This window comes from Ochotona princeps, chromosome X (genome assembly GCF_030435755.1).
Source record: "Ochotona princeps isolate mOchPri1 chromosome X, mOchPri1.hap1, whole genome shotgun sequence".
Lineage (NCBI taxonomy): Eukaryota > Metazoa > Chordata > Mammalia > Lagomorpha > Ochotonidae > Ochotona > Ochotona princeps.
Genome location: NC_080865.1, coordinates 8,122,231 through 8,148,428, shown reverse-complemented (window position 1 = coordinate 8,148,428; position 26,198 = coordinate 8,122,231). Strand labels below are relative to the sequence as shown.

The following is a 26,198-nucleotide window of genomic DNA, read 5'->3' as shown; positions in this document are numbered from 1 at the left end:
TGGCCTAGATGAGCTGGCTGTCATGTCCTCTGTGTGCATCTGGACATGCTGTTCATTGTACAGGCATCAGAACCTGAGGAAGCCCTGGTCTGATACATGAACTCCAAGGTCGGACCACATTTATTGTGATTCTTGCCTGTGGCCGGGGTTTGAGTTCAGTGATCTGGTTGGGGGATTCTTCCAAGAAACCTCGCCTGGGGTGACTTCAAATTTGACTTGTGTGTGTGTCAGCCAGTGTAGGGTCAAGTGTGGTCTGTCACCTGCACCAGCTAACACATAACAGTGGATGCAGCTGCCTGGCCAGTTCCTTCCTAAGCCTCATCTCTTACATGAGCTGACAGGTGCTATGGCTGAGCTCAGCCCAGCCCACCACAGGCCTGTTCTTCACATGTTAGTGGGTGCTGCAGCCTAGTTGGGGAAATCCTCCATAACCCCACCTGGTCTGATCTCCAGACCTGATTTTTGTGTGTGCTGGCATCTGCTGTGGCCTAACCTGGTCTGTCCACATCCCACGTGATTCTTGTGCATACCCATGGATGCTGCAGCTTATCTCAGCCTGCCCTGCTCCCAGACCCAGCCCACACATATGCCAATGGGTGCTGTCACCTTGTCCAGTCTGATCTGCCCCCAGCCTTGGTTCTTGTGCTCCTGGTTCTTCTTTTTTTTTTTTTTTAAGATTTATTTGTTTTCATTGCAAAGTCAGATATACAGAGAGGAGGAAAGAGAGAGAGGAAGATCTTCCGTCCGATGATTCACTCCCCAAGTGACCACAACAGCCAGAGCTGCGTCAATCCAAAGCCAGGAGCCAGGAGCTCTTCCAGGTCTCCCACACAGGTGCAGGGTCCCAAGGCTTTGGGCTGTCCCCAGTTGCTTTCCCAGGCCACAAGCAGGGAGCTGGAAGGGAAGCAGGGCCGCAGGGATTAGAACCAGTACACATAGGGGATCCTGGTGCATTCAAGGTGAAGACTTTAGCCACTAGGCAATGGCACTGGCCCTGATTCTTTTTTTAAAAAAAATTTATTTATTTTTGTGCTCCTGGTTCTTGTTCTATAGCACCAATGGGTGCTCTAGCCCTGCCTAGGTTGACCCTCCCTCCGTCCCAGCTCATACACTCACCAGTAGAAATCATGGCCCAGACTGGAATCCCCAAAGTTCCCCTACCAGGCCTGCTGCTAGCTCTGGATCTTGAGCACACCGGCGGGTACTTCAGCCCTGTCTGAGATGGTCTACCCCCAATCTCGGCATTCAACAGCAGGTGCTACAGGCTAGCCCAACCTGGCCCACCTCCATCCTTTGTGTGAACTGGTGTGTGTTTTGGCCTGATCTGGCCTGACTAGCACCCCATCCTGGCTCTCACTCATGCTGGTGTATGCTGTGGACTGCCCCAGTCTGTCCCACTACCAGACCTTTCCAACAAGTATGCTGATGGTTGCTGCAGCCAAGCCAAGCCCAGCCCAGCCTGCCTGCCTCTCCCCTAGCCCTGCCTATCATGCTCACCAGTGGGAGCTGTGGGCTAGCAGGGGAGTTTCCCAAGTTCTCCTAACAGGCCCATTTGCAACCCCTGGATCTTTCACATGTTGGTGGGTGCTTCAACCTAGCCTAGCATGGCCTACCCGCAATCTCAGCACTCACTGGCAGATGCTGCAGCCTAGCCCAGCCCAAGTATGACCTGCACTCTGTTCTTGCTCTCATGCATGCCAGAATTTGCTGTGGCCTGGCACAGCTGGGTGTGCCTTCAGACCTGTTCCACACAAATGCCGATGAATGCCAGAGCCTTACCAGCCCAACCCCAGCCACAGCTATTGTGTTCCCCAGTGGAAGCTGCAGCATTGCAGGGAAGTTCCCCAAGTCCCCTTACAGACCAGCTCCCAGCTCCAGATCTCATGTGTACTGATAGGTGCTACAGCCCTGCTTAGCATGCTCTGCCCTCAGTCCTGGCCTTTGTATGTGTTAGTGATATAGCCCGAGCCAGCCATGCCTTCTCCCAGCCCCTGGTCCCACAAATGTCAGGTGAGTTCTAGCCTGAGTCAGCCCATCACCACCCACAGCTCTTGAACAATACAAAGGTCACTATAGTCCTACAGAGATGAGCCCACAAGTTCACTACAGAATCTGCTCCCAGATCCAGTTCTCTTGCATTATGGTGAGTGCTGCAACTCAGCCAGACATAGCTTATCCCTGCTCTGATACTCATGTATGGGTACTGTGGCCTAGCCCAGCCAGGCATGCCGTCCGGCCCTAGATTTTGCATGCGCCAGCAGGTGGTATGCAGTGCTACTTAGCCCAGCTCAAGTCTGTCATATGGGCTGGTGCCTTGGCCTGACCCAGACTAGACCTCCGGCTTCCACATCTAAAGCACTTAGTCTCAGCATCCTCTCCCACTTGTGAGTGCAGTAGCCTGTCCTGTGGAAGACTCCAGAAGGCATTTGTTTCCCATCAAACGTGCTTTTAGCTACTCTCACTCCAATATGTCCCCAGAGCCCCTTCCCTGGGCAATCTGCAGCCTCCCTGCCTGGGTGCCGGGATGGCATGCCCAGCCTGGTGTTCCCTGCTTTCCCTACATATCTTAAAAATAAATAGAACAGGCAACTGTGCTGACACACTTGTATAGTTATACAGATTTGTCATTAATCAGGTCCAGAGTGCTTGCCAGCTGTTGGCTACTTTTCTCCCAGCAGTATAACACTTGTCTAGGTACAATGTAACCTAGGCAGTTGCCTACAGCTGGGACAAATTAATTAATTGTTTAAATCATAGGAAATCTGGGCAGGTATATAGGGTTCTCTTCTTCAGTCAAACTCAGCATCTATTTGGTCACATCCTGTTGAGAGTTTGGGACAAGTTGCAAGGCATCCTTGAGCAATATTTCTGCTTCTAGATTTCCAGCTGCTCAGAAAGTACATTTTTCTTCTACATTCAGGTTCTGAAAATTTAGTTTCCTTGACTGTTCTTTAGTGCTTTCTAAGAAAGGCTCTGTAATTACAATATAACTGAGTCATTCCAAGAGTCTGGGTTATACAGATGCCTGAGCTTATCTGTTGAGAGTTGAGGGCTTCTTTTGAATTTTAGGGATTCCTTATAATGATCTTCTTGTTGCTGTTAGTATTACTGTGTCTCTGGATCCCCACCTCTGCCTTTCCAAAATTTGTGACGGTAAGATTCTGGCTTCCCAAAAAGAGTTGATATGTTTTAATATGTTTATCTGCCATACTTTTTTCTGCCCTCCTATTTAACTTTTCCAGAATGGGAATGATTTTTGTTAGGACAAAGCAGATGCTCAGACAAGGAGATAGGCCTATCTTTGTTTAGAGAGTAGTTTTATGTTAGGATCTTCACCTCTGTTCTATTTTGTGGTGAAGTAATTGTGGATAAAAACATGCAAAAGTCTTATTGAACTTAGATGTGAAACTGTCAGTGCTTTGAACCTGCATTTATGACAAATAGAGTTAAACTTTCAAGGCTAGGATCCTTATCTGTTTTTGGTCAAGAATGAACCTGTTTGCCCATTCTGAATCTGAATGCATATACAATGAGTTTATAAAAAACTTTGGATAAAGGTGAAATAAAAATGGTGCCAAGTTCTTTGAAGAGCAGAGGCAGATGATTTGAGGTTCTAACAAATAATTCCTTACTGAACTACATTTCTTGCTTGATCAGATGATACAGAGATACACTTTTTGTTATACATTTCATTTGGAAATCATTTCAAATTTACAAAATATTGCAAAAATCTAAAAATGCCAAGAATGCACTTGTGTCTTCTTTACCTAGATTAGCTATTGTTAACATTTTGATTTGCCTTATCATTTGCTTACACATATCATGGCCTTAGTACCCATAACTACCAAGAGAGAGATGGGGGGTAGCGAGGAGAGAGAGAGAGAGAGAGAGAGATATTAGTTTAGATAAGATTTATTTTTCATCCGCTGATTCACTCTCTAAATGGCTGCAATGACCAGGGCTGGGCCAGGCTAAAGCCAGAAGCTTGGAACTCTATCTGGATCTCCCATGCGGGTGGCAGGGGCCCAAATGCATGGGCCATCTTCTGCTAATTTCCTTGATACTTAGCAGGGAGGAGGATCAGAAGTGGAGCAGCTGAGACTCAAACTGTCACTCATATGGGATGAAGGTATTTCAGATGTGCAGTGACTTAACCTTCTGTGCTACAGCACAGGCTCTGCCCTTTGCATTTTTTTAAGATTTATTTATTCGAAAGTCAGAATTACAGTGAGAAGGAGAGAGAAAGAGAAATAAAGAGGGAGACAGACAGATCAGTGTTCCATCTGCTGGTTTGTTTCCCAGATGGCTGAAATGGCTGGGGCTGGGCCAGTCCAAAGCCAGGATCCAGGAACTACTTCCAGGTCTCCCATGTGGGTATCACAGGCCCAATCACTTGGGTCATTTTCTGCTGTTTTTCCTAGGCCATTTGTGGGAAGCTGGATTGGAAATAAAGCAGTTATGGCTTGAACCAGCACCTATATGGGATGCCTTGCCTACCGCTCCATAATCTTGGCTCCACCTCTGTATGTTTTTTTTTTAATAAGGACTTCATTTTATTTTTGTTGATCTTTACATAGTTGACAGGGATGCATGCCCCATGTGGTCCACCAATTAGGGTGGGAAGGATTGAGGAATGGGGGAAAGTGGATGAGACAACTGCCTCCAGTCTCCTTTTTTCTTCTGGTATCTGGGGAAAGTGGAAAGAGAAGGGGAGGGGGCCCTCTCAGCAGCCCAACCGCATCAGTATCCAGGAGTGGGGGAAGGCCACCCAACGTCATCCCAGGGTCCCCAATGTGTAGCATGTTCCAAGGGTACTGCTTAAGTGGTTTTGATAGTTCTGAGGTGTTGTTGATTTTGCTGCTCCAGGGTTGAGGGAATCCTTCCAAGGTCCATTGGCGGACATAGTCCACCTTAGAGTCTCCATTCACCCAGACACTTGTCTGCGGGAGCTGTTTGTTTGGCTTTCCATGGCACTGTATGTCCTCAATGATCTGGTTGTCATGTCCTCCATGAGTATCTGGGCATACAATCCACTACATCCACTGTACAGCCTTCAACAACTGAGAGGACCCTGTTCTGACACATGTACTCCACGGTCAGACCACAGATCCTGTGATTTTCACTGTGGTTGGAGTTCTGAGTCCAGTGATCCAGTTTGGGGGGTCCCCAAAGAAATCTCATCAGAGGTGATCCAAGATCTGGCTCCTGTATGTGCCAGCCAGTGCATGATCCAGCTCAGTCTGTCACCCACATCAGCCTACACACACATTTTCTCTGCAGCCCCGTCTCATATGCAAATCAATGGATGCTGCAGCCCAGCCTAACCCTGCCCACCCCAAACTCGGCCCTCACACACACCAATGGGAGCTGCAGCTTAGTTGGAGAGACCCTCAAAAGCCCCACGAGGCCGTCCCCCAGCCCTGGTTCCTGTGCATGCTGGTATGTGAAGCAGACTGGTCCAGTCTGTCCCATATCTCATTCAGCTCTTGTACACATCAGTGCCATTGTAGCCTAGCTCAACCCATTAAACCCCGCTATTCAGGCCGCACTCATGCCTGTAGGTGCCACCTCCAGTTTAGCCAGGCCTGTCCCCAGCCGTGGTTCTCATGCTCACCAGTGGGAGTTGCAGTCCATCAGAAGAGTACCTACAGTTTCCCTACTGGACCCATTTCCAGTTCTGGATCTTGCACTTTTACAGGTGGTTCTATGGTCTAGTCCCAGCAGCTGGCAAGCTGATGTTGTGGCAAAGCCAAACCAGCCTGCACTTACTCTGGGTCATACACATACCAGTGGATATGATCGCTTAGCCCAGCATTGCTCTTCTCCTAAACTAGCTCACATATAGGTCAACAGGTGTTGTAGCCCTGCGCTACATGGTATGCTCCTAATCCTAGCTCTCATACTCACCGTTGGGAGCAGTGGCCCAGCAGGGGTGCCCACTGCAGCTCCCCTGCTGTGCTTGCTCCCCATCCCTTGCATGTGCTGGTGGGAGCTGTGGCCCAGACTGGCATGGCTTGCCTGACCTTGGAATCCACCAGCAGGTGCTGCAGCCTTGCTTGCCTGGGCCTGCCCCCAGTTCCAGCTCATGTTGGTAGGTGCTGCAGCTTAGCCCAGCCCAGCCAACCCCCTATCCCAGCCCTGTTGTGAACTGGCCGATGTTGTGGTCCAACTCAGCTCGTCCTGCAGCCTGGCCTGCACATCTGCCAGTGGCTGCTATGAATTGGCCCAGCCTGGCCTGCCCGCAGACCTGACCCACACATTTGATATTTGGTGTTGCATTTTTTTTTAAAGTTTCACAACATTGCCATTTTTGAGTGATGTAGACCTACCCAAATTCCTTTAAACAATTTTAATTAAATAAATTTTCATTTGTTTTCACTCTCCAAATGCCAACAGCAGCTAGGGCTGGGCCATACTGAAGCCAGGAGACTAGAACAAAATCTGCATCTTCTGTGAAGGTGGCAAGTACACAAGTACATGAGCCATCATCTGCTCTGTGTGTGTGTGTGTTTAAGAAGAATGTTTGAAGAGGCTTATAGATGGGGAGAAGCACAGAAGCATCTTCTATCTGATTTACTCCCTGAATGGTTGCAATGATCAGGGCTGGGCAGGCCTAACTTGGGAGCCAAGAGCTTTATCTGGATCTCCCACCCTGGTGGCAGAGGTCCAAACGCTTGGACCATCTTCTTTTGCTTTTTTTTTAAAAGATTTTATTTTTATTGGAAAGTCAGATATACAGAGAGGAGGAGAGACAAAGAGGAAGATCTCCCGTCCGATGATTCACTCCCCAAGTGACCACAACGGCCACCGCTATGCCGATCCGAAGCCAGGATCCAGGAACTTCTTACAGGTCTCCCCCACGGGTGCAGGGTCCCAAGGCTTTAGGCCGTCCTTGACTGCTTTCCCAGGCCACAAGCAGGGAGCTGGATGGGAAGTGGAGCAGCCGGGATTAGAACCGGCGCCCATATGGGATCCCGGAGCATTCAAGGCGAGGACTTCAGCCACTAGGCCACGCTGCCGGGCCCATCTTCTTTTGCTTTTCTCAGGCCATTATCATGAGCTGAATTAGAAGTGGAGCAGATGGGACATGAGCCAATGTCCATGCTGGTGTTGCAGATGGCATTTTTACCTACTGTGCTACAATGCTGGCTCCTAGAACATACTCTTTAGAGTATGTTTATCAAAATGTTCCCTAGATTTAACATGCACTGTTGATGATTGCCTGAATCCATCTTTATTATAATTTTTCCAGCTCTAACATTTCCCCATTTATCAGTTTTATCTTAGCATTCTATAAGCCTGGGTTTTTACTTCATCTGTGTATATTATTGGTATGGACCCATTGCTATTTTAATGATTTATTGTTTGTATAATACTTTATTTTGATATTCAAATTGTTCCACATCTGGTCAGTAGGAGCCACTTTAGTTTGCTGTATCCTCGTGGGGCGCCTTTGTAGTTTTTTTTTTTTTTTTAGCATTTTCTTTCCAGCAAAAAAAAAAAAATTTTCTTGGTCCATGTCTTAGTTATTCTATACTGACCTTGGAATTAACCATTTCTCCAAAAAGTTATAGTTCCTTGTGGTGGCTAATAATATTCATATCTCAAGAATTCAGGAGTTGGTGTGCTACTAGTGTGTCTGCTTTTTTGCTTGTTCAGCAGAGAGAGATGGGAAATATGCTTCTTAGATGTGTACATTTACACATAGATATATGTATGGTTATATATATACATATACATACATACACACAATACATGTAAAAAGCACATACATATACCCATACCTAAGAAATCATGGATTTGCACAACTCCAGTTCCCAAAACACAAAACTTTCTTACATTCTCCAATCCATATCTGCATATTTCTGCAATGAGAACCCTGGTAGTCAAGAACATCAGAACATTGTCTCAGCACTGTAATATGTCTACAATAACTTCAAAATTACTTTCAACTGTACTATTATAACAAACCTACTAAAAAGAGTTGCAGATTTATTTTCAGGACCCCCCCCCCCCCAGCCCTCCTAATCAAGGGTATATAAATCAGTATCTAGTCACACACTGTATTTATAAGTTATGTAGATTGGTAATTTCTTCTCTGTGTCCTTTTTTTTCCTTTATAGTGGATATTGTATCTTAAATATAATTAGATTCATGCCTCATTTTAAAGGCATAGCTGTTAAATTTGTTTTACTGACATCATTCACTGTCCTGTATCTCTCCTGATAACTTCTTTTTCTTTTTAAAATATTTGTTATTTTTTATTTGAAAGTCAGATTTTATGGGGAGAGAAGGAAAATAAAAGCTCCTCTATCTGCTGGACCACGTCCCAAATGGCCGCAATGGCCAGAGCTGATTAGATCTGAAGCTAAAAGCCAGGAGTTTCTTCCAGGTTCCTACATGGGTATGAGGCCCCAAGGGCTTGGGCCACCCTCTATTGCTTTTCCAGACCATAAAACAGGGAGCTGGATCAGAGGTGGTATAATCTGGGCACAAACTGGCACCCATATAATATGCTGGTAATATAAGGTGCGTTATTAGTCTGCTGTCCCACTGTATAATCCCCTCTTACTATTTAATAAAGTCATTCAGGATTACAGTCTGTTGTGGACTCTCCAGAGCCCATGTTAATTAAATGCCACTTCATAAGATGGAATACTACCCTTTAAAAAAGAAGATTTATGTACTGTGCAACTCCAGGGATTGTCTGCTGCTAACTTTTACTGTGGTTGGTTGACCCAGTGCTATACTGGTTATAAGATATTTAGGTTACCATTCTGTGAACAACAAAAGAAGGTGGGGATGTGAGTTAGAAACTGTAAAAACCACATTAGGATAATTTGTTATATTCTCCAATCGATTGCCTTTCTCCCTTTTGTTCATAGGCTTATCCATTTCAGTTTGTCCAGTCCAAGAGGGGAGATGAGTTTGCAAAACATGCTTCCAAGAAAGCAAACAAGAGTATGTCTCTTAGTATGACGAAAAGCAGTAAGATGAATTCTGACAGGTGAGTAAGAGTGGACTCAGATGATGATGTTTTAGATGATAAAAGAAAGTGTGTGACATCTTTTTGATCCTGTTTTGTCCTTGTTCAAACTATGTCTAGCGAGTCACAGTGGTGACTGCTGCGGTAGCCCTGTGTGCTGAGGTGGACCTAGCTATAGATGTTGAAGGGTTACAGAAACCCCTCTCATTTTTATGATGCATGTACACATATTGAAAGAGCTGATCTCATCAAGCAATTCATCAAAAGACCTTGCACTTAGCTTTTCTGTTTTTTAGTAATTTAGTCACTGTTTGAGAAGGTCTGGAGACAGCTAAAATTTTCTGGGACTGTAAAGTTGCTGGCTGACAGCTTGGTATTTTACTTATTCCATCAAAGGTTTTAAGGGAGATTTGTCCCTTATTACTAGAGAGACACTACTATTTGTCTAGGTCAAAAACATGTGTCTTCCAGATGTTAGAGATAACTGTTCACAGTTATGCAAGTAAAGTTGACAATTTCTATCCAGTCTTGGAAAAAAAATTACCTCCAAGAAAACTTTTACAGGAAGAAGATTTAGAAAAAGAGCCAAGACTTCCTGTAGCCTCTCTTTATTCTAATGAGAATGAGTTTATTTATTGATTGATTTTTGAGTGTGGCCAACTAGCAATGGGATAGGTTAGACAGAAGGCTATAATAGGGTTAACCATAGGCTCCAAGGGGTGAGGTAAAAAAGATTGGATTAGTTTATTCCAATTGTACAGATTAAGTCATTAAATGTTCCAAAGGCTTTTGAAAATCACTGAGTTAAAAGACTCCATTTAAAATAGAATCAATGTAACATGCAACTCATTTTCATCCTTTATTTTTATATTTTTTCTTCAAGAACGGAACAAATTTTTTTTTTCATTCTAAACAGATCAATGAATATACCTTCATTAGAGGTCATGAGAACTGAACTTATTTATTAACAAATATGTAATAAAATTGACAAATTCATGTATCAAAAAAAACCTAAACAAAAACACAGACAGGAAAAGTTTAAATATTAATAGTTATTTAAAATTAAGTCACTCTTTCAATATCAGTGCCTCTGGACTGGTTAACCCAAAAAACTATCATCTTTGAACAAGAAGCAAATTATCTAGAAAAGTTAGATAGAAAGATTAGCATTTATCTCTACACGATTTCCTCCTGAAATGGAATTCTATGGGTTTGCATGCATATTTGACCTTGGTTTATTGCATTATTTTCTTTGGAATTACCTTCACATTTTCACTTTAGCAGGGAAACACTGTTTCTTGTAGAAATTGCCTTGACTCTGTAAGTCCACCCGAATTATTGCCCTTATACCAATACTGAGTTCTCTAATGCAGAAACATCTGTTTATTTAGATCTCTAATTTGTTTTAATTTTTTCTAGTTTTCAGAGTATAAATTTCATAATTGTTTTATTGAATTTTAAAGTACTGTGTTTTTCTTGACAGTATTGTAAATAAAATTATCCAGTTTCATCCTTTATTTTGGTAGATGTTTGGTGCCGATAGACAAAGACAAGTAAATACAACTAGTAAGGAAGATTGATATATAAGCAGATAATTCACACAATGTGATAAGTATTATAATAAAAGCTTTTAAATGCAAGTGGAGGTAAGAAATCATATATGAGAAAGCACAATGTAGGTTTCAGAAGAAAATGTATAGAAAAGTATTTAGACCTAGACATAGAAACTATATAGTGTGCTAGGTATTTGATACACGAAGATAGCCATTGATATTTTATGTTTTAATCTACTTCTTGAAGTGAAAGCCCTTTCCCCTTCCATAGCTTTAATGATGACAGCAAATAAACAGTGTGGTGGGTGAATACTGTTAATATTCTATATTTCTTACCCGGACATACGAATTGTTTTTCTTTATAGATATAAATCGAAACCCTTGGCAGTAGTGTCTTCTACCCCAGCATTAAAAAATAAGGAGAAACTAGACATTTTGGAAAAAGCCACCATTTCTAAAGCACCTGCAACTGAGGAGACATGTGTCCTCAAAGAAACATTAACTACCGGACGTATAACATTAGTTAATGACCAAGAATCATCCCGTATAAAGAGAAAAGTTGCAAGTCATAAGAGAATGTCCATATTTCAGAAGTCATCCCCCTCTCAAAGAGGCACTGACCATCAAAATAACGTTAATATGGCTGTGGCGACAGTTGACAAGAAAAGTAAAACCGAGAAGGCAGCTAACACCAAGAGGACGTCATCCCCAGAGGAGAAAACATTTATACCTGGGGAGTACAAGTTCGACCTGAATGATTTCCTTTGCAATTCAGACAGTAGTGAAGATGAATTCATCTTCGCATTGAAGTCTCAGAAGAAAGCTAAAATGGAAAATCCAACCACAAAGCCCTTCTCCTCAGAGAAGTGTACCGCTAGAGGGAATATGTCCCAGGTGAAGTCACAAGGATCACAGCAGGTCACCTATGCAAACAAGCCACTCCCTAAGGAACCCTCGTCCCTTAAGAAAAGAAAACCTGCCCCTGAGAAGGAGTCCCCTTCTCAGGGATCATGTGCATTGCAGGAGAAGCACACCAATCAGAAGGCACAAATGTACAAATATTACATCTTCCAAGATTCTCCCAGTGATGAAGAGTCAGTTTCTCAGAAGGCTTTGGTTCTTGATAAGGATGTCCTTAAAGAGGCAGCCCCCAAAAGTGCTAAACTTCTGAGGAAGTGGAAAAAGTCTCCCAGAAGGGTCGCGATCCATTGGAAGCCACTAGAATCGCAGCTGGTTTGTCCAACTACTGAGAAGAAAACTCTCAGCAAGATGCCGTTATTGTCAAATCAGGAGCAAGTCACACAGGAACAACTGTCCCCCTTAAAGAAACGACGTAAATCGCAGAAGGCCGCCTTTAAAGAAGAGTCAATGCCCAAGAAGTCCTCTAAGCAGCAGTTTTCCAATGCAAGGGAATTTCTCTTAAAAGACCCACCTACCCTGAAAGAGAAGAAGACCACCACAGATGAACCATCATATGTCCAGGAACCACTGACCTGGAAGACAAAGCCTACTGGTGATGAGATATATTTCAGTCCAGAACTGTTTTCACCTCCTGTGTCTCCCTACAAAGATGAGTCCTTCTCCCAGGAGGCTTTGCTTTTGCCAGAGAAGACAGGTACCAAAGAGGACTCTTTCAATAAGCAGTTGCTCTTGAAAGGCCAGAACCTCACTGAAGAAGAGTCCCTTTTCAATAAGCTCTTGGGTTTGAAAGAACCCTCCACTGGGACAGCAATGAGCACAGAGAGGCAATTGTCTTCAGAGAAGTCTACCACTCAGGGGTTGGCACTCCTCATGTCAAACCAGATGACCGAGCCTGAGAGCATCACCGATGGCAAAGAGTCTTCTGCTAAGCAGCCACTGGCCTTTAACCATGAGAAGCAGCTGCCTTTGCAGGAGAAGCTGCCGCCTGATGAAGACAACCTCTCTCAGGGGCCCTTGATCTTTCGGGAGATGGCGAGAATCTATGAGACTCCGAGGACGGAGCCCTGTGCTTCACAGAGCAAGTCCAGCACCAATTCAGAGAGACTGCACCAGCAGTGCTTGTCCTTCCAGGAACTATTTGGATTTGATGAGGAATGCCTGTCTCAGGGACCTGTACTACTTGAGGACAGGGCAAGAATGAGGGGGGTTGTTGTGGATGAGCCCTTGAGTGTGCCAAAGACACCCAGCCTGCGCAAGGAAACACCTAGTGAGAAGCAGCTGTACTTTCAGGAGAAGCTCCTGCTTGAGGAAGATAACATCTCTCAGGAGCCCTTAATCTTTCCAGAGGCAGAAGCAACTGATGAGGCTGCCAAGAGTGAGCCCTGGACTGTGTCATGGGTGTCCAGCCCCAAGGGGGCTTGGTACAAGCAACAGCACATATTGGATGAGGAGTGCCTCCCTCAGGGACCCGCACTATTTGAGGACAGGTCGACAATGAGAGGGATTATTCTGAATGGGCCCCAGACTGTTCCCAAGACGCCTGACCTGGACTATGAGACATTCAGCAAGCAGCAGGCATCCTCTCAGGAGAAGTGCTATCCTGAGGAAGATAGCCTCTCTCAGGTGCCCTTAATATTTCGGGAGATGGCGAGAACCAGTAAGGCTACCGTGCAGGAACCCTGGGCCTTTCAGCAGAAGCCCAGCACTGAGGAGGCCACACTGAAAGAAACCTTAGCCTTGCAGGAAGAGCCTGCTGTCAATAAGCGATGGCCTCTCAAAGAAGCATCAGCCTTGAATGAGAACCCCATTGCTAGGAAGAAGCTGTTATTTGAAGACCCAGTGGCTGTGGCAGATGAATCTATCTACAGAGACGAATTCTTTCTCAAAGCACTCTTCACGATGCCCACTGTCAAGTCCAGCCCTGTCTTTGGATCCACCATGTTTGGTGGGGACAAGTCCATTGCCACCAGGAAATCTAGTGTGTGGGAATCTACTCCCGGCACACTTGTCTCATCTCATGAAGAGAGAACACAGATACAGGTATTAATCTCTTTTTTTTTTTCTAGAATAAGGTGAAATGTTTTTTGTTTTCCTGGGGTGACTGCTAACAAAGAGAAATATTTTTTTTCTTTCTGAGCAATTGAACTGTTTACAAGTAATGGAAAGTCTGAATATATCATGAGCAAGTGATATTTCTTGGGCCTACTTTGAGTAGATGAAAAAAAATATCTTCTCACATTTTATAGTCCAAGGACACACACAGTATGGGATAAATTTAACAGGTTCCCTGGTGGCATTTTTCCATTTTTCTGTTAAGTTGGTCTTGTAGAATCTTTTGACTTCCTGATTGGTGTAGTAATTGATCAAGCAATCAGAAACTATTTATTCCAAGAATATATACAAGTGTATGGAATACTGTGCTGTATAATTGAGCTTTGCAATATGGGTTAGATCATTTCATTCAGGAAACGTATTCATTTCAGTCTAAAACATGGTAGGCTTTAGTCATAGGTAAACAAAGCTCACAGGGGCTTATTGTGGCAGGTGATATTTCAGTTGCAAATTAAAAGAGTGAAGGGATGAAAGTTAACAAAAATGAGAAAATGTTCCTTCTATGGGCAAAGCAATCTTAGTAAAAGTGTAGAATAGAGGAAAAAACTACCAGGGGGATGAATTGGGTCAGAGACCAGAAGGCTAAGAAGACAAGTGATGTAGCTGAAATGTAATAAGAATTTTTTTAAAGCTTATCTGCAATATGAATGCCTTGTTACTAGGGCACAACAGACATTTCTTGTCACTTGATATGAGGATTTCGGGGTCAGGGGCTGGTTTGATAAGGCCTGAAGAACTGTAACAAATGACAGTGGGGAGAAAAGTGTCATCTTTGATGTATATGTGTTAAGCCCTATTTGGAATCGTCTCCTAATGTGTCTTGATGATTTCCAAGATGATGAAGAGCCTGATGGAAGAGGCAAACAGATATTACAATGATCCATTCCTCAACTCAGCATATGCTAATGATATCTTCAATTACTTGAAGGAGAGAGAGGTATGTAGGTGGCTGTGGGTATGTGATGATTTCTAATTCTCATTTCTTCACCATTCCATCTTTCAGGCATACTTGTTGAAATAAGATGATGAAAATTGCAATGACAACAACCAGTATCTATTAATAGCTCACTGTGAGTTATACAGTGTGCTAAGGTATTCATAGATTGTCTTGTTAATTCTCCAGGTACCTTTGTGCTGGTAGGTATTATTACCTCCCTTTTACAGACAGGGAGAATTTCCCAGAGTCACAAAAAGTATGTGGTTAAGCTGATCACCTTGAAGACTGTATTCCTTTAGTCCAGTTGCTGTGGATATGGTATGAGATACAACAACAACAACAACAACAACACACACACACACACCCCCTAAACCAAACCAAACCAAAGCAGTCAACTAGTCTCTTTCTGAATAACTACTCTTAGTGACTTTTTCCTTTTCTATGCATGCTTTTGGCACGTTATGTAAAACGTTCGTTCAAATACTTTGACATGGAGAAGTTTTCTTTCTCTTTTGAATTCTCAGTGTCTCTTTCACCACTGATATCCTTCAGTTTCAATTTTTAGTCTGTCTTAATGCAACAGACAGGACCAAGATTGTCTACCAACTAGAACTTTTATCAGTTTGTGGACAGGAGGCAATGAATATCTTTGGATAGACAGAGTGATTAATTGTATTACCCTAAAAGTTTTTTGTTTCTTTTAAAAATGCTTATTTTTCTTTATGCTTTTTCTGAAACAGAGGAAGGAGGAAAGGAGAGGGGTGGGGGAGTCGGAGAGGAAGTGAGAGGGAGCTTCCATCCACTGGCTCACTCCCTAAATGCTCACAACAGCCTGGTTTGGGTCAGTCTGTATAGGGGCCCAAACTCAATCTGAGTCTCATATGCCTAGTAGGGACTCAAGTATTTGAGCCATCATCCACTGCTTCTCAGGGCTTGTTTGGTATCTGACCTGCTTTATCAGATACCAAGTGAAAATGATGAGAGAATCATGAGGGAGAAGTTCATTGTTAACTTGCAATTTTGAACAACAAGAAGAGTTATATATAACTTGCTTTCTCATTGTTTATAGGAAATGTTCATACTTACAAAATATATGAGCTGGCAGCCTGAGATCAACAGTGATATGAGAGCCATTCTTGTGGACTGGTTGGTGGAGCTACAGGTAAGCCTTAACATCCTGCTATTCTTTCTTGATGTATAGTTCTGCCAGACTAGGTCAAAACAAAGGTTAAAATTCACTGAGTCTGCTGAGCTAAAGGAACAGGGGTTATCATTCTCAAGGAGCATACAGTTTAGGGGTAAGAAAAGACATACAGTCAACTAAATATAATTACAAGGAAAATGTAGCAAATCTAAGAATATTATAAATAAAATCTGTGTGAATCTGGGTGGTGGTGGGGAGTGAGACTATTTCTAGAACAGGCAATGGTGATATGGTAGTTTTATTTTTCTCTATGTCTTATAAAAATGTATCCAAGTGATATGAATTGATCGTGACATGCTTTTTCTTTTTCTTTTTCTTTTTTTTTTTTTAATCTTAGGAGGTTTATTCCAGCGAGGCAGAAATAGGGTGGAGGGGAAGGGGAAGGGGAGGAGGGGAAGGGAGGCTGGAAGAAGAGGGGGAGGAAGAGCAAAGCAGAAGCGACATGCTTTTTCAAAGTTGGATCGAATGGGTGATAGGAAGGACAGTGTGGAAGCTGAAATTCCAGGGAGCTGTTTGTCTGGATTGAATGCTGAGTGAAAACTGCTGTGGTTATGTAATTTTGATTTTATATTAAGGGAGGAGAGCCTGGAATACTGTTTGGCACATGGTAAGGAGTCAGTAAATGTTTGTTAAAAATAATGGAATTGAATGAATTGCTGTGATGTTTGCGAGGAAGCTGTGCCTACTAGCATGCTCTTGCTATATAATTGACAGCAAAAGATAATGCAATTTTATCTCTTTTATGGAGTACCATAGAAAGCAGTTCAGGTTCATTTTGGAGTGATCATGGGAATGTAATAGACAAAATTTCGACATCAACAAAGCATGGAAATGTCTCTTCTCTTATGGAAAGGATAGAGATTCCTGAAGGCATGACAAGAATAAGAAAAGAAAAAAGGGGCCCGGCGGCGTGGCCTAGCAGCTAAAGTCCTCGCCTTGAAGGCCCCGGGATCCCATATGGGCGCCGGTTCTGGTCCCGGCAGCTCCACTTCCGATCCAGCTCCCTGCTTGTGGCCTGGGAAAGCAGTCGAGGATGACCCAAGGCTTTGGGACCCTGCACCCGCGTGGGAGACCTGGAAGAGGTTCCTGGTCCCGGCATCGGATTAGCATAGTATCAGCCGTTGCGGCTCACTTGGGGAGTGAAACATCGGATGGAAGATCTTCCTCTCTGTCTCTCCTCCTCTCTGTATATCCGGCTTTCCAATAACAATAAAATCTTTAAAAAAAAAAAAGAAAAGAAAAAAGAAGGTTGTATTGCTAATGCTTCATTTCCATTCTGGCTTCTCTAATCCTCCAGCTCACGTCTAATACTTGTTCCCAATCTGTGTATCCTAATAATTATATCTAGTTGGGAAATGAGGCTATTAAGTGACTAATCTAATAACCATAACTTTGTATTATACAGCTAAAGAGTATAGAGCTAAAGAGACATCTCTTTGGGGAGTTCACTGTACAGGTTAGCAGCAAGGAGGGAAAGTGAGAGTGAGTCTTAGACATCAAAGGAACGGGATGTGTCCACTCAAGGTGCTCACAGAGAAAACAGAATGTCCCTCTCTGGTTTGAGGATCTGACCTTCCACCTGGATGTGTAAAGATAAGTAATGTCAGGCTCCCAAAAGGCACAAGAGAGTCTGCGTTTCTAGCAGTCTCTAACTGGCTGGGTTGACCTTGAAGCTGCAGGCAGCCTTGGCAGCTAGATTTGTCGGGAGGTGGCTGTGGTTTGGGATAGTATACAGATTCCTGACCTGTTCTGTGCATTCTTCCAGATAAATTTTGAGACAACTCATGAGACCTTGTACCTGGCAGTGAAGCTAGTGGATCACTACCTAAATGAGACAGTGTGTGAGAAAGACAAGCTTCAGCTCCTTGGTTGTACTGCCTTTATGATTGCAGCAAAATTTGAGGTAAGCCCAAGTTCCTAAAGTCTGTACAGAAATAATCATGTTTCTATCCAAACCAGTGAAATAGACAGATAGATAGATAGATAAAACAGAAGTATATATGTATATAAACATAAATAGATGTGTATCTATACATATGTATATAAACATGTAAGCACATGTGTTTACATTTGTGAATGTGTACCTGTGTGTATAAAATTACATATTTACATACAAAGATTTTTTTTCCTATCTTCTGTCTCCCCCAAGCAGGGCAGCTGGTGTTGGTTGGCAGCGATGGTGTATTTGCTGCTGGCTTCATCAAAGTTCTCCTGTTACTTCGTGGAAGATGTGTTGTCTGAGCATCTGCCTAGTTAAAGGAGTGGTTTTTATTATGGCCTCCTTCCAGGCCGTGGTTTTCTGCCCCCTATTCTTTTCTTGTTGTACCAACTCCATTCCCATCTATTTAGTGGTGTTCTGATCTGCATTCATAATACAGCAACTGGAAGCCAGAGTGCTAAAGACAATGTATGAGAAAATGACCTGTGTAGTGAGTGTATAGAGTCCAGGTAAAATTCAGTTTTGAAGTAGCAGTGTGAAATCCAATAGTTAGCCTGTCTTCCTAATTGTGAAGCAATAGTGGGGAATCTGCCCCCCCTTTTTTTTGCCTAGAGCATTTGGCTATCTATAATATCATTCAGAAGGCAATACGAAATTGTCAACTTAAAAATTAGCCTGCTAGATATGTAGTGAATTCTTTGAGTCCCATCAGAGTTTGCTTGGGTAAGGTCTTACACTCTTGCCTGGGGGCTGGGTGTCCTCTAGTCAGCTAGCTAACTTCTGATTCTTTCTCTTTCCCTAGATGGAAAATGGCTTCTTTCAAGTAGTCTTACTTTTCTTCCACCTAAGCTAATTGTGTTGAAACCTCAGGGCTTGGGAGCCCAGAGGTAGCAGCTTTTGCTAAGGGATCCAGATAATCTTGTGGACAATGTATGTCCTGGCTCCTTCCTTCCATCACTGTCTAGTTTACTGCCCTCCCTCCCTAGCCTCACTGCTGCTTCCTTCCCTCCCCAGTCCACCTGTTCCCATTTTCCTTCCCACCCTCCTTCTCTCCAGCTCCTGTGCTCAGCTCCCTGCTCCCTCCCCCCTAAGCTGCATAGTGCTCACTGTGCCTCCCCGTTCTAGTATCTCTCCCTTGGCTCTCTCTGTACTTTGCTTCCATCCTCTTCACAGTCGCCCTACTCTCTCCCTCTCCTCTTTCTGCCTTGTCTTGTGCTCTTCCTGGGTTGTTGCCTGCTCTCCTCATAGTCCTGCTCTCAGTCCTCCCCTCTCAACACTCCCCTCCTCACTTATTCCCCATGCTGTCTTCCTCTTCTCTCCTCATGGTGCTTCCCAGCTTTCTCCTGGTTTTTGCCACTTTCAGAACTGTTGTGTGTTTTGGCAGTGTCCCCCCACAACCCCTGCACTGGGATTCCCCTACCCATTGTGGAATCCAGCTCCTCTGCCTTCCCAGCAGTCTCCATATTTGTCATTGCCCTGGCTCTGGTGCTCTTGTTATCCCCACACTTGCACTGCCCAGCACCCCTTCCCCACCTCACCTTCTGGGCCTTCCTTCCAACACCTGTTCACTCCTCTCCTCCCTGACTTGCTTCCTTCCTTCCTCTTCCTGTCTCTCTAGGAATAGCTTTCCCTGTAGCGAGAGTACACTCTAGCTTCAACCTCTGTGGATGTTACAAGCACAGCTTAGGGCAGGGAGCAAGGGGAGGGGGGGAATCTGGGGAACCTAAAGAGTAAGGGAGGGCAGAGGAAGAAAAAAGGGATGCTTTACAAATCTTGGGAACCAAGAGCACGACTCTTCTGCTGTGCAGGACAGAGGAGAGTGTCTTCTTCCAGTGTTGAGAAGTACAGGAAGACTTTACTAAGCGGAGGTATAGGAATAGAACGAGAGGCACTGAAAGGAAGGAGTGGCTGGCAGGCAGAGCTGTGAAAGGGAGACTCATGCCTTGCAAGTGCCATTAGTTTACTGCACAAATCTGAGCAAATCATTTTCCCTGTCTGGCTCTCAACTTCCCCAATAAAAAATTGGAGAGGGGAGGCATAGAAGGAAGCTTTGGGTGAGTAATGGGCTTCAGGTAAGGAAAACAGCCAGGGATGTGCTTCCCTCTTCATGATCTCCCCCAAATCAAGATTCAGTCTCCAGAGAACAGGACATGGGCAGGTGCTCTCAGGGGTGACTGTTCTTGCCTGGCCTTTCCCTGTCACCTCCCCCTCCCATTCACATACTGTCCCCACCAGCTGACCTTTGTCCTTGCCTAGCTTCCTGCTGTGCTTGTCTGCTTCTCTGCACTCTCCTACCCTCCCCAAGTATCATTTCTCATTGCTTAAACTACAACACAAAGTGCAGACTTGCTTTCTAGACTAGCTGCCTTTTGGTGGCCTCCTTCTTTGCCCAGAGCAGAACTCCCCTTGGAGCTTCCATTTGTGGTGCTCAAGTGCTCATTGTGAGCCAATTGAATTCTTGTTGATGTGTAATATGCTAGCCTGATAGAAAGAATGCTCTGAAGAGAAAAACCTTCAAGGTTTCCTACCCCATGAAAATGAAATTATATTTGATTATTTTTCTCAATTTTATGAAACATTGTCCAGAAGCCAGTTTAGAGGACTTTGAATTCTTTGGTGATAAGTAACATCAACCGAAGTAGAATACATAATCTAGCAAAGGCAGCCCCCTTGCCCAACTACTCCTAACCTTAGAGATCGCAGGTCCTGTGCCCTGCTATTATAAACTCATCCTGACACTGTGAAACTCCAACCCAAGAGGCTCTATCCTCTGTTGGGCAGTGATGAACTTTTGGGACACGCCTCTTCTCTTCTTTGGCTTTTTTTTTTTTTCTAAGAAGTCATCAACCAGAAGCTGGCCCTCGAGGTTTGTGTCAGGAAATGTGGTGGCCTGCTGTCCACCCTTCTCCCCTCTGCTTTTCATCATTAAGCAGAGAGGAGACAGCTTTCTGCCTGGTTGTGACTGTTTCTCCTCTCTGCTCATAGGAGACCTCTAACCTTTGTGTGAGTGACTTCCTGTACATCTGTGACAACAGTTATGTGCGAAATGAGATACTTGCCATGGAAGCCAGTATCCTGAAAACCCTCGAATTTGACATCAACATCCCTACTGCCTATCACTTCCTGCGAAGATATGCTAGGGTAAGAGGGAGGAAGTGCATCTTCATTCTCCCACTTCTGAGATAGTATCCTCTATACTTGGAGTGGCTACATGGGTGGGAAGAAGAGGGAAAGGGACAGCTGGGATAAGGGATTTTTCTCTTTCTATGCAACCTGCTAGACTTCAGGTTACTGCAGGTTGGTTGTCTTTATGAATTAGTGGGCTGGAGTAGGCCAGTTGTGGATTTCCGTGGTGTGCCTATAAGATTTTGAAGTGAATGTAGTGCAAAAGAGTGAAAAAATAAGGTGTTTCAACATGTAATATGGCTACCTCAGAATTTTTTTTCGGGGGGCAGGTGGAGGGGGAGCTGCTGCAATGTTTCATTGCCTGAGTGTGTGTTACGGGAAGTTCACTTTATAATTGTTCACCGTATCCTACAAGTGAGTTTTACACCTTTTTTTCCTATGTTATAATTTATAATCTTTTTTTTCAAGTTTAAACAATGAAGGGTTGTTTTGGAACATTCCTAGAATAGAACAACTGGGGGATTTTGGCTCTCCAAAAGACAGTAGTACAGAAAGGGGAGGTGGCAGGACATACTTGATGATAATGTGCTTAGCAAGACTACAGGTGGGGAGCCCCATGCCGATTTTAGAATCCCTCTGCTCTTTCCACTGGGGAGTTTGTGCCTTTGCATGCAGGGATCTTAGAGTGAGGCATGGTTGCAGGAGATCATGGCAGTTCTGCCAGAGAGCCGTTTAGTCTGGGTGTGGAATAAACATGGAGGCAGTCTTCTGCTTGGTGCTGGTTTTCTGAGCTGTGAGTCCGAGCCTGTCTTCTTGCTGCCTTTAGTGTATGAAGGTGAGCATGCGGACACTGACCTTGTCCCGCTTCGTCTGTGAGATGACCCTGCAGAAGTATGACTACGTTCAGGAGAGGGCCTCCAAGCTGGCAGCAGGTGCCTTCCTGCTCGCCCTTTGCATGAAGAATCTCCGAAGCCTGGTAACACCTGTGGGAGTGGGAAGGGAGGGGAAGGGACAGGAGGAGATATCCTTTATGGCTGTGGGGAGCACTGATGTGGCCAAAGTTATGAATTCTTACACCTGGACAACTTAGGGCCAAGGGTTGCTATAGCAATGGTTTGAAATATTTTATTTTTTTTTTATCACATGGACCTTTGTTCCAAAGAAACCTTATCTGAAGCCGCAAGGTTGCTACACAGAGCAATATGAAATTATGCTGGTAGTTGCAGATGTTGAGTGGCCCAATGTTGTATCTCTGTTCTATCCACTCTTGTGCTGCACCCCTTAGTGAGATTGACCTCTGGGGAGCTCACCGGAACAGGACCTGGACAGCACTGATTCTGCAGCATAGTGAAGCTGCCATCTGTGTGTATCACAGTGCATTCAGGGCATGAACTACAGTGTTCTTTGAAGAGGAAGGCTTGGGAGACTTCTCCCCAATATAAGTAAGAGTCATATTTGACTCTTTTCTGTTTTATGAAAAAGTATAGTCAGAAACCACTTAGAAGACTTGCAATTCGTATTGATGTATAATATGCAACCCAAGTAGAAGAAAGAGTGCATTACCCCTCTGCCCAGCCACTCCTAAACTCTTCCTAGAAATCTTGGGGACCACCTAGTTGTGCAAACTTGGAGGAGTCATGCTGAAATTCCTTGGAACAGAGGACAAAATAAAAAAGATGATAGTGCTGATCATGCAAAAGGATAAATAGTAACGGCCTGCATTTATTGCATGTACAGTCAGTCATGTCAACTTTAGATGTGTTAACATTTAATCTTCACAGCAGTCTTCCATAAAGTCAATACAATGAGGGAACCTCAGAAATTTTGTGGAAAATGGAATTAAAATATGTTGATTTTGATGCAAAACATTTTGGAAATCTACATATAGGATTTCCATAACATCTATTTTCCATGAATGTTTTGAGGACTCCTCTTAATATCCCAGTTTTACAGATGAGTGATGACTCTCACAGGCAATAGCTAAGGGGAGGTGGACTTGGCTTTGGGAACTAGGAGGGTTTTCAGAAACCTAACCCTGTTGTTACACCAGAATGATTTTGACTGTGGCTCTGGAGTCATGGTCCTGGAGGTTCCATATTAAGCCAGGCTTTGACTCTGGCTCCTACAGACATCTGGAAGCCTTGGAGATCTAGAGGGAAACAACTGAGCTGTTTAAGGTGGTAAAGTGTGTTAATTAGGATAGAAATATTCCAGTGCTCACACTCACGGTTAAGGCAGCATCAGCTACATGCTGGCCACAGTCTGCGCAATGGTCCTCTGTGTCATGTAGCCTGCCTCTCCTCTGGATAGGAAGGGCCTCTCAGAAGAAGACACCTTTGAGCTGGATCTTGAAAAGATGATTAGGGACTTAGGTGAGGAAACTTTCTAGCAGACGGAGCGATAACTGACAAAGTGTGAAGGAACATGGTGTGTTTGGGGCAGATTAAGACTTGTCTCCTGCAGCTAGAGCAGAGGCTGTATTCATTGAGTGGTGAGAGATGAAATGGGAATGGGAGGTTGTAATTAGATTGTTAGGGACCTCCTAGGGCACAGCAAGGTCCCCACATTAGACTAAGGCATTGAAGGGCTTTTTTTGTCTGGGAACGGACATACCCTGTTCATGTGTTTTGGAAACAGTTCTGGTTTAGCAACATCACAGACAAACAGGGGTCATTCAAAAAGTTCATGGAAAGTAGAATTAAAAGATAAAATTATTTTTGTGGAGACTCTTTTGAAATATACTCATTTTTCTGCTTGCAATGAGGGAATCTCAACTGAACTTGAACTGTGGTTATGCAAAAAAAAATATACTCATTTTTATAATAATTTTTCCTGAACTTTTTGGGGAGTCCTCATATTTTAGTGAGAGGGAATATTCAGATAGGGACCTCAGTGAGCACTGAAAGGCTGAGCTATCTCAGTGCCGACGGGACATTTGCTCCTTGGTCTGGGACAGTGCTTTCCAAACTTCATTCAGGGGAGCCCTGGGTTTCCTGCAGATGTGCCTCAAGGGCCACATAAAATGTAAAGGGACCCGAATTGATGGGCTTCTTAGCTCTACTCCTCCCCCAGCCCCACTTCCAGGTGACATACTTGACAAAAAAAATGGAGCTGAGGAGAGATAATTTGGGACAGTTTTAGAAAGCCCATGACTTCTCAAAGGAAGCCATCTTTGTTTTTTTTCTCTCTGTCCATGGGGTTTTGTATTTCACGTTCAACTCCAACTGCAGATGCTCCTTCCTCTGTGGAGAGTCCTGTGGCTCTCACAGTCAGAACTGTAAATTCTGCTGCTCTGTTTCTCCAGTGTCCACACTCATACCCATCATATACATTCTGAGACTCTCACTTGCATGTCTGCCTCCTCTGCTGTCACCACATACTCCTCCAGGGCAGGTGCTTTATTCATTCATCTCTATTCTCCCAGCATCCCACACAGTGATATCACTCCCAGTTGGTGTTTTGGGGGCGCTGTGTGCTGGGCTCTGTTCTATGTGTTCAGCATGTACAGTTGGCCTTCTGTGCTCATGGATTTGTGGAGAGATAATGTTTAGAAAAGAAGTTACACCTGTACAAAACATGTACAGATTTTTCTTGTCATTATTCTGTAAATGATACAATATGCAGCTATTTACAATGTTTACATTGTGTTCATTATTATAAGCAAGCTAGTAGACACTTAAAGTATATAGTAATATGGATGTAGTATATAGGAAGATGGATACACAAGTGCTACACTATTTTCTGTAAAGTACTTGAATGGAATTTTAGTATCAGCAGGAAATTCTGGAACCAGCTCCTCATGGATGCTGAGGAGTGACTGTATATTAACTCCTTTAATCCTATGATGTGATTACTAAAATGATCCCTGTTTGATGAATTGGGGAAACTGAGGCATTAAGATGTTAAATAAACAGTTCAAGTTCAAGCTGTCAGTAGAATTGGAATTTGAACCGAAGCAGTCTGTTTCCAAAACTTTTGCTCTAAAGCACTACCAGGCTGCTTCTGTTACATAATAGCATTTTGAAAGTTGAGTGTGAAAATGAACACATAGAGTGATAACTGTTACAACCTGAGGGAGAAAAAGTGTTAAGTTTCTATTGGATGTTGAATTGAAGCCCCAGGTTTGTCAGGGGTTTGCTTGGTTGTTGGCCCTGAACCTAAAAATAAGTAACTTACCAAGTTATTCCTCTTCTTTAGGTCTTTGGTAGACTTCAGCTTACATGAATACCAGTGACTATGGATAACATCCAGCTGGTTCATATGAATATAGTCATCCAAGTGATTTGGCTGTAATCTATTCTTCTAGATAATACTTTATAATGATCAATGTACTGTGATGACTCGTTGAAATGTTTTGAATGTCATCCCTGCCTAAGCATGGATAGGAAGTTTGAACTTGGGACAGCAGAACTGGAGAAAACAGTTTGCTTCCTGTCATGAAAATCACTGTTTATGGTGTTTCTTCTAGGCTCCTTTCTTAGAATTTCACAGTGGCTACAAGATCTCTGAGTTATATCCCTTGGTCAAGCAACTAAATGGCACACTGACACTCCATTTTCGTGACAAGCTCAAGACGGTATATTCCAAGTATTCTCAGAAGTAGGTACCGACGCCTGGTTTTGAGGTTAAGTTTGTGTTTGTCATTGGGGACACTTCAAAACACCAGCACCAACTAGGTGGGCCTTCTCCCTTAATATCCCCCTTTAAACATGAAGGAAACAATATGGAAATAATAGTCTTATCCACTTTCCTATAGCCCTTGAGCCTTTTTTACCCTAATTAACTATGTAAAGATTGTCAAAAATATAATAAAATTTTTCTAAAAAAAAAATAGAATAAAACACCAGCACCAGACTAGCCTCACTTCAGAGAGAAGGAGTTGGAAAATTGTCAGCTTCTTCTCTATGCCATTGTAAAGGGGAACTAGGAAACCAAGGGCCCCATCTCCCACTTGTTCCATAGAGTGCATTTGGCTTTGGCCTGTTTTACCCTAAGCATACCACTTTTTCTTTTGCAGGGACTTCTTTGAAGTCTCCAAAATCCCTCCTTTGGAAATGTGCACGCTGGAGAAGATTTTCAAAGGCTAATCGTAGTGCTGAGGGTGTAGTATTCTGGCAGCTGATACCAGGGCCAGACAGAAGATGTGTAAATAGGCTCTATTCTGATTGAATTTGTCTTTTAATCAATGTTTCTGGTCTTATTTTTGTGTTTGTCTTCTGAACTGAAAATATAAATACTTTTATGTCTAAGCATAAAAAATAATTAAAAATGAGTGATAGTTATTACAATGGCTGACTCCCACTTTCTGATTGTTTAAGAATTCCACTTGCAATCCAACAAATTTTTCTTACTGTCTTAGTAAAGGCTGTGCGTCAGGGTCCAGCTTATCTTCGTTTCTCCTGTACTTGAAGGCTTTCTCC

General features: G+C 43.6%; 1 protein-coding gene across 1 annotated transcript in view; it reads left to right on the top strand.

The window, feature by feature from the left end:
* Positions 1 to 25,900, top strand: part of CCNB3 (cyclin B3) — a 34,693-nt gene extending 8,793 nt beyond the window's left edge. The window contains exons 3-11 of the mRNA XM_004588001.2: positions 8,886 to 9,007; positions 10,905 to 13,500; positions 14,408 to 14,509; positions 15,579 to 15,671; positions 17,479 to 17,616; positions 20,638 to 20,793; positions 21,605 to 21,754; positions 25,247 to 25,377; positions 25,796 to 25,900. Of these exons, the coding sequence (XP_004588058.2) occupies positions 8,886 to 9,007; positions 10,905 to 13,500; positions 14,408 to 14,509; positions 15,579 to 15,671; positions 17,479 to 17,616; positions 20,638 to 20,793; positions 21,605 to 21,754; positions 25,247 to 25,377; positions 25,796 to 25,865 (3,558 nt within the window). The 3' untranslated portion in view covers positions 25,866 to 25,900. The remainder of the gene's footprint in view (positions 1 to 8,885; positions 9,008 to 10,904; positions 13,501 to 14,407; positions 14,510 to 15,578; positions 15,672 to 17,478; positions 17,617 to 20,637; positions 20,794 to 21,604; positions 21,755 to 25,246; positions 25,378 to 25,795) is intronic.
* Positions 25,901 to 26,198: the final 298 nt, after the last annotated feature.